Source organism: Oncorhynchus gorbuscha, linkage group LG04, assembly GCF_021184085.1.
Source record: "Oncorhynchus gorbuscha isolate QuinsamMale2020 ecotype Even-year linkage group LG04, OgorEven_v1.0, whole genome shotgun sequence".
In the NCBI taxonomy this organism is placed as follows: Eukaryota; Metazoa; Chordata; class Actinopteri; order Salmoniformes; family Salmonidae; genus Oncorhynchus; species Oncorhynchus gorbuscha.
This window is the reverse complement of record NC_060176.1, coordinates 9,202,757-9,219,500: the sequence shown is the minus strand read 5'-3', so window position 1 is coordinate 9,219,500 and position 16,744 is coordinate 9,202,757. Positions and strand designations below refer to the sequence as shown.

The 16,744-nt window shown below is 44.6% G+C and overlaps 1 protein-coding gene across 2 annotated transcripts in view; it reads left to right on the top strand.

The window, feature by feature from the left end:
• Positions 1 to 3,360: 3,360 nt before the first annotated feature.
• The window catches only part of LOC124033608 (collagen and calcium-binding EGF domain-containing protein 1-like), a 19,460-nt gene continuing 6,076 nt past the window's right edge, over positions 3,361 to 16,744 (top strand). Inside the window, exons 1-2 of one of the 2 annotated variants that reach the window (XM_046345699.1) lie at positions 3,365 to 3,797; positions 4,953 to 5,033. In XM_046345699.1, the coding sequence (XP_046201655.1) occupies positions 3,682 to 3,797; positions 4,953 to 5,033 (197 nt within the window). In that variant the 5' untranslated portion in view covers positions 3,365 to 3,681. Of the gene's footprint in view, positions 3,798 to 4,952; positions 5,034 to 16,744 lie in introns of both variants that reach the window. The other variant, XM_046345700.1, reaches the window with a different exon arrangement.

Sequence of the window (16,744 nt, the reverse complement as noted above, 5' to 3'; positions counted from 1 at the left end):
GGAAAAGTCTGTAAATCTGTTACACAGAGTGGAACCGGGCAACCTAAGAGCAGACTCAGATGAGGAGACTGGGATGAAGTAACACAGAGAGAGAGAGAGGGAGGGGAGAGAGTACTAGGGGAGTGGCGGCAGGTCAAGTATACACAGGATGAGTTGTAGAAGGCGTTGCAGGAGCTGGTGTGACAAAATCTGTAAATTGTACTAAAGAAATCAGTTCCACTGGCAGCAGGATCAACCCTCTGGACATTATTAGAAGCAGAAAATCAACATGATAAGAAATCAGAGTTTTTGCAGTTTGAATTTCATTAAACAACTGGAGTTGATGCCCCTGTTCTTTTACAAGTCCTTGCCTTGTCCCAGTGCTGTAAAGCAGGGTTTCCCGAACTCAGTCCTGGGGCCCCCCTGTGTACATGTTTTGACCTAGCATTACAAAGCTCATTCAAATATTCAAAGCTTGATGATGAGTTGATTATTTGAATCAGCTGTGTAGTTCTAGGACAAAAACTAAAATGTGCACTCAGAGGGGCCTGTCACGACTTCCGCCGAAGTTGGTTCCTCTCCTTGTTCGGGCGTCGCCGGTCTTCTAGCCATCATTGATCCATTTTTCATTTTCCATTTGTTTTGTCTTCTCTTCCCACGCACCTAGTTTCAATTCCATCATTACATGTTGTGTATTTAACCCTCTGTTCCCCCCCATGTCCTTGTCCGGAATTGTTTATTGTAAGTGCTTGTACACATTATTTTCTGGTGTGCGAAGGGTTTTGTACCCATTGTATTGATTGTTCTGTTTACGGTGATTTTTATTATTAAACTGCACTGTTGTAACAGTTTTCGCCGGACTTCTCTGCCGCCAGTACGCACCCCTTACAGGGCCCCAGGACTGAGTTTGGAAAACCCTGCTGTAAAGGACGCATGAGAAATAAAGCACGTATGGTACCTCAACCTCAGGTCATGCATAAATGTAACAATGAGGCCCAATAAAGAACAATGTAAAAATCTTTCTGCTGTCAGAGTCCGCTCAGTTTGAGAGGCTGAGACATTCTTATTGCTTCTGTACAGTACAGATAGACAGTCTTATAAAATACAGATTTCTGAAAACAAAAGAAAAACATTTGTCCAAAGTTTGTCCAGGTAAAAAAAAAGCATATTTCAATGATTTATTTATTTTGAACGTCCAGATGTGATAAATCACCTCTGTGATACTCTGTTGGATCGGTCAGGCGTTTACTGCTGTACTGGAGTCATGAGAAAACTATCTTCCAGGGTTTCTAAGGTGACACTGACACAATTCAAATAGATAAACAGACTGCTATGTGTTACTGCAACCAATACAAGACAAAGGGGGGACCAGCCTCCAGCCCAGGCCCTGCTTGCTTCACACATCTCAACTGCTGTATTTCATCCTATGACAGTTCTGCATGGAGCTGTTGCTACAGCAGTGCATACATGGCAGAAACAAGTAAACATCAAATAGATGAGTGAAATAGCTGTCTAAAGTGACTGTGGAAAGAGGCCCATCTCAATAATATGATGTATTTCTCCACTTGATCCAGAGAGGGTGTTTATCAATGTTCTTTTTCTGGTGATGTGGAACCATGGACTAGAGGACCATGGAAGACATACATTCCTTACAACAGTCAGAGAACCATTACTAAAGAAACAGAGAGTCTAGCTGGGATATTGTCAAAGTATTATCACTTACTGCATACAGTACATTTCAGGACTGGACTGTTTCACCCAGAAGATATGACAGTAAGGTAAAAACACTGCTGTGTATGTGGCCCCAGCCTGAAATGGAAAACACATTTATACTGGTTTCAATGTACGCAGATAGACAAACACCAACTCAAAACCAAAACCAAAGTAAACCAAGAGAAGAGCTCCATTCCGTGGGAACATGAGTAAGCATGGGCTCTGTGGTCATCATAATGAACTAGAGACTGCAGTTTATACCATCGCTTTTCTCTGCGGTTCTTTAATAATGCTTCTTTATATATTTGATACATTTATTTGATTCTAGTGGGAACGTAACAAAAGGAGACTAGGGAAGCAGTTTCATTCAGTGCGTTTAGGCAAGTGGGAGTGGAGTTTAAAGGACAGATTTGTTTGTGTTGAATAAAACCATCTGTTGCAATTGACTGGTGGCCAACAAATCCACTGGAGGAAAAGATGCAGAGAGGCTGGACAGAAGTCAACTGAACACAGCATTACATAACATCACCACTGACACTGACTGACCATTGGCACTTTAGGCTGACCACTGGGGTGACTGGTGGGCTGCTTTGCCCTGTCAGTGTGGTTAACCCTTACCCTCTTCAGAGACAGAGCTCAACTATGCAAGTCACTCTCCTTGCAAACTGTCCAGATTCCAGAACAATCCTAGCACTGCAGCACAAAACAATTAAGCACAATATTTCCCTCATACAGACAAATATGGTAATATTGCATTGCATCTCCTAAATTATTTGTCAAGGGAATGTCAACAGTTGATGATTTACTTAACGAGCAATCAAATGTGTCTACCAGTTATTTAAATGTGTGATTATATCATATTTTACTCGCTGAATCTGAAAATAATAAAGTAGCTTGTGTTGTGTAAACATATTAAAGATGTCCCCTACAAAGTTCCTTCAGTGACAACAGCTTCTCTGTTTTAGGAAGGTTGAATTTAAAGCAATCAAATCTAATTAGGAAAACAGTGGCAGCTTTAGGGCCTGAGCAACTGAAAAGTTATCTTGTTCATTCAGCTTTGATTTAGAATTACAGAAATATTCTACAAATACAGGCTTGTATTTTTCACGATTATGATAAAAAAAGATATGATGTTTTTCAGACTTTATTGGACTTCATATAACTTCAGTATGCCAACAGTGCAAATGACACACAGATGAACAATAATCGTCTAAACAAATAGTCTAAACAATAATCTTCTGGACATTGATTAAAGAGGAGTGGGCCTATATCAACAATTTATAGGGTAAATTTAAGTGGGAAAGTTAATTTCAGCAATCAGTAAATGTGTTATGCTACAGATTGTCCTTGATGAAAGAGAGGGTGAGAGGAGAATAACAAACAATCAGTTAAACGATTTCCTCTAAATTGTTTCTGTTCTTTACATAGAAAATGGACCTCTTCCCCCTCATATGTATTTCCTAAATCAAATGAAATGAATGCACTAATGTGTAGGGAGGAGAAGATGAGAGAGAGACGCATGTGGAATTAGAGAAATTATTCTAGGTGAGAGTTCGTTCCACAAGAGGACGACAGAGGTATTTTCAACTGTGTCTTAAATGTTTCCTTTTCGTCAAAGTCAGTTTAAAAAAAACAGGAATACAGGAATGTAATTCCGCTGGGGATTAGTGAGAGGAATCGCGCTCATCACGGCGCATGTCTGTCTATAAACTCTTCCAGAATCGCTCGAGGGGGTCTGATTCAGTGCGCAACAGTTGGGACAAGACTCTGACGCACTACAGTACCGCGAGGAAGTTTTGAGTGTAGTAATTAATGTGCAGGGTCTCACGTGTTTGACCTCTGAGTATAATTATAACTGATGTTAGCTTTAAATCAGTACATGTGCGACATTGATCAATTAAAACATATAGCTGTTTTGCAGTAGTGCAGTCTTCGTTTTCGAGGCACCAAGAAAATCTAAACAAGGCTGTCACGGAGCTCGCCAGGGACATGGGTCAGCTTTGCGCTGCAACACTCTTACCATTTGGTGCCATCTGCGTTGTTTTTATTTGGGATTGTGGTGCCAGTTCTTCAATAAAAACAAGATTTGCAGTGCTCACTTCAGGGTAAGTTGGTAGTCCGCGCATTTGTGACGGAACGTTGTAGATATCAGTCTGTTATTTCCTATCAGAAAATAAAATAAAATATAGGACACCTGATCAAAGCTTAAGTAAAGTGCATGTAAATTCAAGTGAACGATTGGTAGGGAGTTAATAAAACTGCCCAGTAACTTGCTATCCAGTTGGACATGGTGATGAGTGTGCTATTTAGACCGAAACGTAAATGAATTTAATAGTAATGTGTGATGTGTGAGAAACAATAAAAACAACACGTTGATAGTGAAAAATGTCGACAATCAGTCAAAGAAAGACCACCACGTTGCTCAACTCATCAAGCCTACATACCCAATGATCCGTGCGTCCGCAAGTAAAAAGGCTGTTGTGATGTGATTGGAATATTGAATGAGATCACGCAAATACAGAGGAGTAGTTATCGGAATCACTCAATGCCAACTGTAAACTCTGCCCATAGCGTGACATAGGTTGTTAAGGTGCACATAGGGAGAGGGAGTTCATAGCCTACATACAATAGTTTGAATGAAGTGGGCAAAGTATAGACCAGAATAACTAATTTTGCTCAGAAATGATCATTTAATACTGTTCTATTACCTCTTAGTTCAGTATTCCAGTTGTAAACGATTTCATGATATTATTATTTTACTTTACTTTTCCAAGAAAAATGTCTTTGTGACAGACATCTGTATTTTCAAACCAGTTATTGTGTTTCTTAATCCTGGTCCTGGCGACCCAGAGGGGGTGCACATTTTTGTTTTTGTATTAGCACTACACACCTGCTTTAAATCATCCAAAGCCTGATGATAAATGCACCTCTTTGCAGGGTTATTTAACAAACGTTTCTCTTGCAATCATATGCTGGCCACTGCATGGCACAATCAGTTGTCTTTCTTACTTTCATTTTGAAATGTTCTTACTGCTTCACATACAATAGTTGCTGCCATAGAATTGTGATTATGTATTGTAGCATGATGTACTACAGTAGCCATAATGCTTGGGAACTGCTTTGAAAGGAAATTTCCACTATGAAATAACTGCCAATTTAATTGAGTGACTTTCTCTTTAATACCACTCCTATTACTATAGTAACAACATTATTACCAATAAACTTATTTCTCTTGTCTTCTTTCTCGTGGCTTTGTAAAGGGAAGAGTGTCCGGAAAACAAGGTAGTGACAGTGGAGTACCCCTGTATTACAGCAAGGGGCACGGATGGCACCTGTCTCAGGTAAGAGTGTCCCATCCTTTAAAAAGAAAAGGAAAGCCGCACACTCCAGGACAGGCTTTCCCAAACTCGGTCCTCTGGACCCCGAGAGGTGCAGATCTTGGTTTTAGCTTCAGCACTACACAGCTGATTCAAATAATCAACTAATAATCAAGCATTGATCATTTGAATCAGCTGTGTAGTGTTATGGCAAAACCCAAAACGTGCACCCCTTGGGGTCCCCAGGACCACGTTTGGGGAATGCTGCTCTAGGAGCTCAGATGAAATAATTTAATAGCAACGTTTCGACAGCCAATCTGTCTCCATCAGGGTTTAATGACAAACACTGCGGGTCACTAATTGATATTGTTTCAAAGAACACACACAGGTGTCTGTAATCATGGCCGGGTGTGGCATGATTTCATTGGACAATTTTTCAAATATCAATAGAACATGTAAAAAAGCATGAATGGATAACATACGATCATAGATACAATTAGGCTACATCATATAGACCTACAATCACTTTATTTACAATGGATAACAAAAACACAATCGCAGGAATGGCTTCAGATCAAACTCTATGTTGAGACTGAAGGGAGCGAGGACCTTTAAATGAAAGATCCAGATGGTCCATCATTTTAACAATAAATTGTCAAGGTCACCCACTCTCCTAGGCAGGGCGATGTGTTCGATGCCGATATAGTGACGAGACGAAATAGGGTGGTCCGTTCAAAAAAAATCCCCATCTACCAACACGGAATGTACACGCACGCACGCACGCACGCACGCACGCACGCACGCACGCACGCACGCACGCACGCACACACACACACACACACACACACACACACACACACACACACACACACGAGAATCCCCCAGTCTGCAGATCTGGTTTAAGTCCGAAGCATATGATCTGTGTACTGTCAAGGTTATACCACAGCAATAGAAGTTGTCTCATTTGATTCTTGGGTCCAGACGAAATGTGTGTGGTGGTCGTGGAGTTTTAGCTAGTTTTCTAGTTTTTCCTGCCATGTCTCCCAGGGAAGCGTGGTAAGGACTGCCTCAGGCTGTAAAATAGCATTTTGAGGATGGCCATGCATGAAAATGATTCTGTCTGGTCTGCCTAACCGTGCAAGCAGAGTGAGTTAACCATATAGCTCAGTGAGTCCTGGCAGCCTGCAGGCTTTCCCATGTCTCTGTGGTTGGGGTTAGCACAATTGCACTGGGTTATTGTGGTGTCGGGCAGCAAACCCACACAGCCACTAGAAACAAAGAGCCAATGAGATGTATTTTTTCTCTCTCTCTCTCTCTCTCTCTCTCTCTCTCTCGCTCTCTCTCCACAAATTGATTTAAAAAAGGTTTTTCCTCAATCTACATACAACACCCCATAATGACAAAGCGAAAAACAGGTTTTATTGACATAAGTATTCCGACCCTTTGCTATGAGACTTGAAACTGAGCTCAGGTGCATCCTGTTTCCATTGATTATCCTTAAGATGTTTCTACAACTTGATTGGACTCCACCTGTGGTAAATTCAGTTGATTGGACATGATTTGTCCGGTCCTCTGGCAGTCTCTATGGGGGTGCCACAGGGTTCAATTCTCGGGCCGACTCTTTTCTCTGTATATATCAATGATGTTGCTCTTGCTGCGGGCGATTCCCTGATCCACCTCTACGCAGACGACACCATTCTATATACTTTCGGCCCGTCATTGGACACTGTGCTATCTAACCTCCAAACGAGCTTCAATGCCATACAACACTCCTTCCGTGGCCTCCAACTGCTCTTAAACGCTAGTAAAACCAAATGCATGCTTTTCAACCGATCGCTGCCTGCACCCGCATGCCCGACTAGCATCACCACCCTGGATGGTTCCGACCTTGAATATGTGGACATCTATAAGTACCAAGGTATCTGGCTAGACTGCAAACTCTCCTTCCAGACTCATATCAAACATCTCCAATCGAAAATCAAATCAAGAGTCGGCTTTCTATTCCGCAACAAAGCCTCCTTCACTCACGCCGCCAAGCTTACCCTAGTAAAACTGACTATCCTACCGATCCTCGACTTCGGCGATGTCATCTACAAAATTGCTTCCAACACTCTACTCAGCAAACTGGATGCAGTTTATCACAGTGCCATCCGCTTTGTCACTAAAGCACCTTATACCACCCACCACTGCAACTTGTATGCTCTAGTCGGCTGGCCCTCGCTACATATTCGTCGCCAGACCCACTGGCTCCAGGTCATCTACAAGTCCATGCTAGGTAAAGCTCCGCCTTATCTCAGTTCACTGGTCACGATGGCAACACCAATCCGTAGCACGCGCTCCAGCAGGTGTATCTCACTGATCATCCCTAAAGCCAACACCTCACTCATTTGGCCGCCTTTCGTTCCAGTACTCTGCTGCCTGTGACTGGAACGAATTGCAAAAATCACTGAAGTTGGAGACTTTTATCTCCCTCACCAACTTCAAACATCAGCTATCTGAGCAGCTAACCGATCGCTGCAGCAGTACATAGTCTATTGGTAAATAGCCCACCCATTTTCACCTACCTCATCCCCACACTGTTTTTATTTATTTACTTTTCTGCTCTTTTGCACACCAATATCTCTACCTGTACATGACCATCTGATCATTTATCACTCCAGTGTTAATCTGCAAAATTTTAATTATTCGCCTACCTCCTCATGCCTTTTGAACACAATGTATATAGATTCCCCTTTTTTCTACTGTGTTATTGACTTGTTAATTGTTTACTCCACGTGTAACTCTGTGTTGTCTGTTCACACTGCTATGCTTTATCTTGGCCAGGTCGCAGTTGCAAATGAGAACTTGTTCTCAACTAGCCTACCTGGTTAAATAAAGGTGAAAGAAAAAATATAAAAAATTTGGAAAGGCACACCCCTGTTTATATAAGGTCCCACAGTTGACAGTGCATGTCAGAAGAAAAAAAACAAGCCATGAGGTCGAAGGAATTGTCCGTAGAGCTCCGAGACAGGATTGTGTCGAGGCACAGATCTGGGGTAGGGTACCAAAACATTTATGCAGCATTGAAGGTCCCCAAGAACACAGTGGCTTCCATGATTCTTAAATGGAAGAAGTTTGGAACCACCAAAACTCTTCCTAGAGCTTGCCATCTGGCCAAACTGAGCAATTGGGGGAGAAGAGCCTTGGTCAGGGAGGTGACCAAAAATCTGATGGTCACTCTGACAGAGCTCCAGAGTTCCTCTGTGGAGATGAGAGAACCTTCCAGAAGGACAACTATCTCTGCAGCACTACCAATCAGGCCTTTATGGTAGAGTGGCCAGACGGAAGCCACTCCTCAGTAAAAGGCACATGACAGCCCACTTGGAGTTTGCCAAAAGGCACCAAAGGGCACCCAGATTGAACTCTTTGGCCTGAATTCCAAGTGTCAGGTCTGGAATAAATCTGTCAACACCCCTATGGTGAAGCATGTTGCTGGCAGCATCATTCTGTGGGGATGTTTTCAGTGGCAGGGACTGGGAGACTAGTCAGGCTCGAGGGAAAGATGAACGATTCAAAGTACAGAGAGATCCTTGAAGAAAACCTGCTCTAGAGCGCTCTGGACCTCAGACTGGGGTGAAGGTTCACCTTCCAACAGGACAACGTCCCTAAGCACACAGCCCAGACAATGCTGGAGTGGCTTCGAGTCTCTGAATGTCCTCGAGTGGCCCAGCCATAGCCCGGACTTGAACCCGATCAAATATCTCTGGAGAGACCTGAAAATGGCTGTGCAGCAACGCTCCCCATCCAACCTGACAGAGCTTGAGAGTGTCTGCAGAGAAAAATGGGAGAACTCCTCAAATTCAGGTGTGCGAAGCTTGTAGCATCATACCCAAGTTGACTCGAGGCTATAATCAATGCCAAAGGTGCTTCAACAATGTACTGAGTAAAGGGTCTGAATACTTATGTAAATGTGATATTTCTGTTTTGTACCTTTCATACATTTTTCTAAAAACCTGTTTTTGCTTTGTCATTATGGGGTATTCTGTGTAGATTGATTAGGGGGGAAACGATTTAATCTATTTTAGAATAAGGCTGTAACGTAACAAAATGTGGAAAAAGTCAAGGGGTCTGAATACTTTTCCTAATACACTGTATGTTGGGATTCGGGTATAGAAGGTTAAGGGTCTGTTTTCACTTCCCTGCTAGTCCAATCTGTTGTTGTAATACAGTGGTAAGACTGGTCCCACTGGGAAGAGGGCAAGTATTTGGGGATGTGGTATAACGCACATTGCGCACCGCTCCCGATCATACTACTCACCATACTACTCACCAATGTCCAGTCTCTTGACAGCAAGGTAGACTAAATCTGAGCAAGGGTTGCCTTCCAGAGAGACATCAGAGACTGTAAAGTTCTTTGTTTCACGGAAACATGGCTCACTCGAGACACGCTGTCGGAGTCGGTACAGCCACCTGGTTTCTTCACGCATCGCGCCGACAGAAACAAACATCTTTCTGGTAAGAAGAAGGGCGGGGGGGTGTATGCCTTATAATTAACGAGATGTGGTGTGATCATAACAACCTACAGGAACTCAACTCCTTCTGTTCACCTGACTTAGAATTCCTCACAATCAAATGCCGACTGCATTATCTACCTAGAGAATTCTCTTCGATCATAATCACAGTTGTGTATATTCCCCCCCAAGCAGAGCTGAACTCTACTAAGCCCCCTGTGATTCACTGGCCAGGGCACTGAGAGGTCTCCCCTTACAAGCCATAAAACATGTGACACATCGAAGGCCCTGAAAAAAATTAATTTAACTCTATGTAAACTGGAAACCACATATCTTGAGGCTGCATTTTTTGTAGCTGGGGATTTTAACAAGGTTAATCTGAAAACAAGGCTCCCTAAATTCTATCAGCATATCGATTGCACAACTAGGGCTGGCAAAACCCTATATCATTTTATTCTAACTTCTGCAACGCATATAAGGCCCTTCCCCGCCCTCCTTTCGGAAATGCTGACCACGACACCATTTTGTTACTCCCAGCCTATAGACAGAAACTAAAACAGGAAGCTCCCACACTCACGTCTGTCCAACGCTGGTCCGACCAATCGGATTCCATGCTTCCAGATTGCTTCGATCACATTGAACTGGGATATGTTCCGCACTGCGTCGAACAACAACATTGATGAATATGCTGATTCGGTGAGTGGTAAGGTAAGGTAGTTGTTGTGAAATTGTTAGGTTAGATTACTCGTTGGATATTACTGCATTGTTGGAACTAGAAGCACAAGCATTTCGCTACACTCACATTAACATCTGCTAACCATGTGTATGTGACAAATACAATTTGATTTGATTTGAAATGCCTAGTCTGAGCAACCCCTTTCCCCTGTGTGTCAACCGCTTGGCTTTCAAGTGGTCTGTGTTCATTAGTAAGACAGACTCCGCTCCATGCCTGGTCACAATCTGCCCGTCTACACGACACAGCGTTTCTCTTTCAACTGTGACTCTGCCTTAGTCTTGAAAGCTGAAGATTTGACAGGGAGAGAGAGAGTCCAGGCTCAGGCCTCCTCACACATTACTCCCTCCTCAGGGATAGGGGTTGATGGTGATGCCAGGGAGAGGGTCTCGGATGTCATTGTCCCTCAGAGAGATGTGTAGAGTTTCAGCCATTAAACACTTTCCTCTTTCTCTGAGTGCAATGTGTGTGTCCTCCCTGGTGTTAAAGAGTATGTAGTGAATGATAATGTGTGTGTCAGTTGAGTTTGCGTGTGTGCATGTGTCCTAGGCTCTGACAGCTGATAGTGCAGGAGATGCCTGGAGTGCATGCAGGCCCAGAGCGTATGTACTACGTACTGTAGCTACTACATCCTGAGTGTTACGCTCCCTCTCATCTCTCTCTCTTTATTTGTTTCCTTGTGGATTTACTGCATTAGACTTGGTTCTCACCTCTGTAGTGTTCTCTCTGTGGGCTCCATACTCAATCCCTCACCGCTCTGCTCCCCCCTACAGTCCCTACATGTCGACAGGCCATGGTGGGGCTGGCTGTAAACAAGTCTGTGACACGCATGGCACGGGGAACAGGAGGAGAGAAGGAGGAGAGTGAAGGAGGGGAAAAGGTTTTCCAAGGCTTGCCTGGACAACCACATCAAGGTGTATAAAAAGCACCAGGAAGGAGAAATCACAGGAGGGCGGGAAGCTCTATAGGTCAGAGCTCTGGCTTTTATGAACCTCTGTATTCTGCTGCAATTGGTGCCCCGTAGTCCAGTTGATGTGGTGGAACCGTACCACTCTCTCTCTCTCTCTTTCTCTCTCTCTCTCTCTCTCTCTCTCTCTCTCTCTCTCTCTCTCTCTCTCTCTCTCTCTCTCTCTCTCTCTCTCTCTCTCTCTCTCTCTCTCTCTCTCTCTCTCTCTCTCTCTCTCTCTCTCTCTCTCTCCCTCTCTCGCTCTCTCTAACAACATAGTTGTAGTACACGTGGCTGCCTGCTGTAAGGACTGGAAACCATCCGGCCCCTGAGCTCACCGTGGAAGAATAAAGAGGCAGCACAGGAGCGAGGGGGGAGAAAGGAGGGAGGGGGCGGAGAGAATCAGAACATACTGAACCACGCTCTCACAGTCCTGTCTCTCTTATGTGCTCTCTGGTTTTATCATTAAAGCAGGTCAGAGGAAGCAGACCTGCAATGTCCACACAATGTGTCCACACAATGTGTGTGTGTGTGTGTGTGTGTGTGTGTGTGTGTGTGTGTGTGTGTGTGTGTGTGTGTGTGTGTGTGTGTGTGTGTGTGTGTGTGTGTGTGTGTGTGTGTGTGTGTGTGTGTGTGTGTGTGTGTGTGTGTGTGTGTGTGTGTGTGTGTGACTGGGGTGCAGAGCTGAACTCTACTAAGCCCCCCTGTGAATCGCTGGCCAGGGCACTGAGAGGTCTCCCCTTACAAGCCATAAAACATGTGACTCTATAACACATACATCATACCTACCCTGGTAAGCCCTGTCTGTCAGTCAATCACTGACACTAAGGTGATCAACAATCAACTGAGAGTTTAGGTGCAAAAACAAGTCATGTCAGGAAACACATAGAGACGAAGTGATTTAGGTCCGGAGCAACAGGCTCCGAAGCAGTAACGAGGACCAGATGCGCACGTGTGTGTGTGTGTTTCCAGTCAGGTCTGAACCCCACACTGTGCTCCACTAAGGTTCTGACAGGGTTACTATCTTCAGCCAAGGCCTCATCAGACTCACTACACCACAGCAACCAGCATGTTAGCCACGAAATGAGGAGTGAAATTATTATTATTATTATTATATTATAAATATCCCACCACTTCCACCCAATGGTACAAGCTTAGGTTATAAAAGGTTCACAGAGACATGTCTTCTCTTGCCAAGAGTACATCAGGACAGCTCATTCACCCTAAACACATAGTGAAACTGGGATCTATCACACATTGTTTACATTGCATCTAGGAATTCCATGGGGTGTCCTATTCTAACTAGTATACTTTTTTATATTTGGCATTTCTTCCTCAGTGTGTTTTGAATGGCAATCAAGCTGTGGGAAAATGAAACTGTTTAATTTGTCTCACACTTGTAGTTGACATAAGTGTCTCTCTTAGCAATGCAACACTGTTCTGAGTACTGCCGTAATACTGTTTCATTACAGGGGAAATATGATCCATTTCTGTTTCTCACAAAATGCTTTTTTACAAGGCCTGAGGTTCATTTCCTGTATTTAATGGTGAAGTCTAATCATTTTTGTAGATCGGTATTATTGTTGGACCACAGTAAATATCAAGTAATCATTGTACATATTTTTCTAGTTAACATTCACCTGAACAGCGCTCTGTACAAACACAATGCCTGTTATTCATTACTGTTCCACTAGGTGATTAAAGTCTGTAATGGCATCGTCAGCATGTTGTTTGAAGTACAGCACAGAGAAGCAGCTGTGTACTGTATAGACAGTACATGTTTTATATCACACAATTGTAAAAGGGGGGAGGGTGAAGGAATGAAAAGGGAGAGATGAAATAAAGGAAGTTTGCAGTGGTAAAGATGAGGAGTCACAGTCGGACACAACAAACATAATCTCTCCATGCAGTGGGGCCATTTCAAGCCTCCCACCTCCAGGCCGTCTCCCCCCTGAGTCCTGGAAGGTTCTGGAAGACTTTCATGTCTTATCAGTCCATTACCTTCAGCCCTGGTTAAGGACTTTGGTGTGATCTCAGTGTAGAATCCTTAAAATAGACCAGTCTGTAGCCTGGTTTCCTTCCCTGGCAGTAGAGCACTCACAGACACGTCATTAAGACAGATCCATCATTGTGTTACTTTTTATTATTACTCTTTATTTTAGTCTACTTGGTAAATATTTTCTTCTTCTTGAACTGCACTGTTGGTTATGGGCTTGTAAATAAGCATTTCACGGTAAAGTCTGTTATCTTGTTGTATCTTGTTGTATTCACTTGTTGAATTTGGCGCATGTGACAAATAAAGTTTGATTTGATTTGATCATTAGTTTGGCTTTAGACTCCCTTCTCAGTTGCTGGCTGCTCTCACTACATTACCTGTAATCTGGACTTCATCTCTCTCTTAGGCCCTTTATTGTCCTCATATAGGGTCCATTCTTTCTCTTGCTGTCACTCTCCCTCTATCTCCCTTTACCCCTGTTTCTTCCTTTCCCTCCCTTTCCCTCTCGCTCTCTCTTCTCCCTCCCTCCCTCCCTCCCTCCCTCCCTCCCTCCCTCCCTCCCTCCCTCCCTCCCTCCCTCCCTCCCTCCCTCCCTCCCTCCCTCCCTCCCTCCCTCCCTCCCTCCCTCCCTCCCTCCCTCCCTCCCTCCCCTCTCTCTCTCTGTCGTCAGCTAAGGCTCCAAGCCAGGTCACATGTCTGTCTTTGTTTTTGAGATTGTGAGAGGCTCAGAAGGGCCAGAGATGGCACATTCTTGGGGTGACACTTGGCCCTCGCATGACCCAAGGGTCACAGAGGCCAGCGGCCCTTCATATTACCTGGGGGGAACAGAGGGTAGGCGCTGGCACTGGGAATAGACCTGGGAGCTTTAAGGTCTGTAATGAGAGGCGTCATAAAAGAGAAGGAGAGAGGGAGAGGGAGAGTGACAGAGAGGGATAGGGGGCGAGAGAGGGGAGGATTTGTGTCACTCTCTGGCCCAACATTAATTGGCTATGGCTTTATGAGGGGTTACCCTTTTCACACTACCTTGCAGACACGAACCATACTGTGCTGGGCTTGGCTCTGATATATTATTTTCACATTGTCTTTCCTAGCACGGTTCCAGCCATTATGGTTAATGTGTCACCAGGTCAGCCGTGGGAATAGGGATAGGCTGTTTTAGAACAGGCATTGGTGATGGAGTGAGGACCTGTGAAGACAGAAGCTGTTTGGGAACTGTAACGTGTAACGTGGCTGTGCTTGTGGAAGTGGTGCAGACCTCCTGTGCTCTCAGTGAAAGCGTCCACTGTCTGACTAACAGCCTTCCCCACTCTGATGTGTCCCCAGAGAGACCGCAGGCTGGAAGTGTGCTGACAGGATAAATAAACAGAGAGAGGACGTGCTCACATCTCAGCACACTAACACCTTCACGTGTATACTCACACGGCACAAGAACAAGACGCTTCTACACTAACACCCGTACATACCCACACACACCTTTACATAACAGCATAACACCCTGCTATATGAGGAAACACAGAGAAAACAACAGACCCTCTTAAAACTAACACCCTAATCGATTATACACACTGACGCCTTTACTTAAACACAAAGACGGAGACAGACTATCGTCCATACACAGAGAGGCAGACTTATAAACAGGATAACATATATTCAAAAACTGCAGCGCACACAGCACACACACACCCACACTAAGACATCAATATGACATATGTAAGAGCAGAAACACACACAGACACGGTCTCTCCTGTCCTGAAGTGTTGAGGGGGCCGTGACCACCGAGATCCACATGCTGTGTTTCTGACTCACAGAGCACCACATGAAGGACCATTAAGCATAACTGACATAAAAGCTACATCTCTCTTTCTTTCTCTCCTTCTCTCTTTCTCTCCATCCTCCTCCTCTCCTCGACGTGTCAACATCTCCCTGTCTCATTTCCTCCACGCTGCGTTTCCTCCTCCATCGCCATAACAACCCCCCTAAGTCATCTCCCCTCTCTCTCTGATGAGTCTGGGAGTTGACAGAGTAAATATGATACATAACGTTGCGTCACAAGACACCTAATGATACTGTTGTCCCTGTTCGCTATCTTCCCCATATCTAGAAACAGAAACACTATCTGAGGTCCAGGGAGCAATCCTGCACTGAGTGAGTGGAACTGTTAATACATAGTGATTTCCGTCTGGTTTATGGAAAGCATCATTCCAGATTGGTCTCTGCTCTGCTGTCTCTGTGTAACCTCAGTGCTGTCTGTCCAGGCTGCAGACGATTGGGGGGGGTCTATAATGAATATCCAGTCTTTGTAGTGGATTCTTGGGGGGGTCTATAATGAATATCCAGTTTTTGTAGCGCATTCCTGCCGCGAATGCACAAATAAATCACGCCAGCCTGGATGGAAAACAATAACATTGAGCTCTCCTCCCTGGAGGGAGACCCTTGCTAAAGTACATAATCTGGAGTGTAAAGTGATCCTGCTCTGGCCTGTACTCTGGATCCTGTCTTGCTATTTCTCCAGCGTCTCTGTGCTGTTTTTGGCAGCAGCAGTGTAGTGTAGAGCCTGTGTGGGCCCTCGGTATGTCCCTCTCTCTGCAGGTAGTCACTGGGTCACCACCAGCACCAAGGAGAACCAGGGGGAGCACAGGGACAGGGATGTCCAGGGATGGTGCTCCTAAGACGGACTCGTAGCTGGGTGACTTGCATGGTCAGACAGACCTGGTGGGTCTGTAGGCACTATGTTAGAGTGTGGAGCATCAAGAGAAGCAGTGTCTAACAGCAGCAATACCCTCAGGGTGACACAGGGACTCCACTCATCTTCTGAAGGAACTTAATCAGACAATATGCTTGCAAAGGGCATGTTGATGCAGAATGTAGAAACACAGAAGAATCGAATGGGCAAGGAAATACCATAGAATCAGACCATCAGTGTTGATAATCTGGGTGTAGAGAAAGATACACTCTTAGAAAAAAAAGGGTTCCAAAAGGGTTATTCGGCAGTCCCCATATGATAACCCTTTCTGGTTCCAAGTAGAGCACCTTTTGGTTCCAGGTAGCATCCTCTGTAGGAAGGATGGAACCAAAAGATGCTCTACGTGGAACCAAAAAGGGTTTTTCAAAGGGTTTTCCTATGGGGACAGCAGAAAACTCTTTAAGGTTCTAGATATCACCCTTTTTTTCTAAGAGCGTACTCTCCTCACCTTGTTAGTCACCTGACCTCGATGTTTGTCTGTAATTGTGAAGAGTGCAGAGAACTTAAGGAAGAGCCTGGTCTGGGAGCTCTCCTCCTCAAGGTTGTGTTTAACAGTCCTGTCAGTGTCACACATCACTCTCACTAATAACCCCTGCCCTTGTTTCCTGACATTAACAAGATGCACCCAATTACTGACTGCTCTGGTCCCCAGACACACACACACACGCACGCACACACACACACATGCACGCTGGGTAGTATGAGAAGCGGTTATCTCACTGTGCAGAACAGGGAGGGAGGGAGAGAGGGAGGGAGGACAGGGAGGGAGGGAGGGAGGGAGGGAGGACAGGGAGGGAGGACAGGGAGGGAAGGAGGGAGGGAGGGAG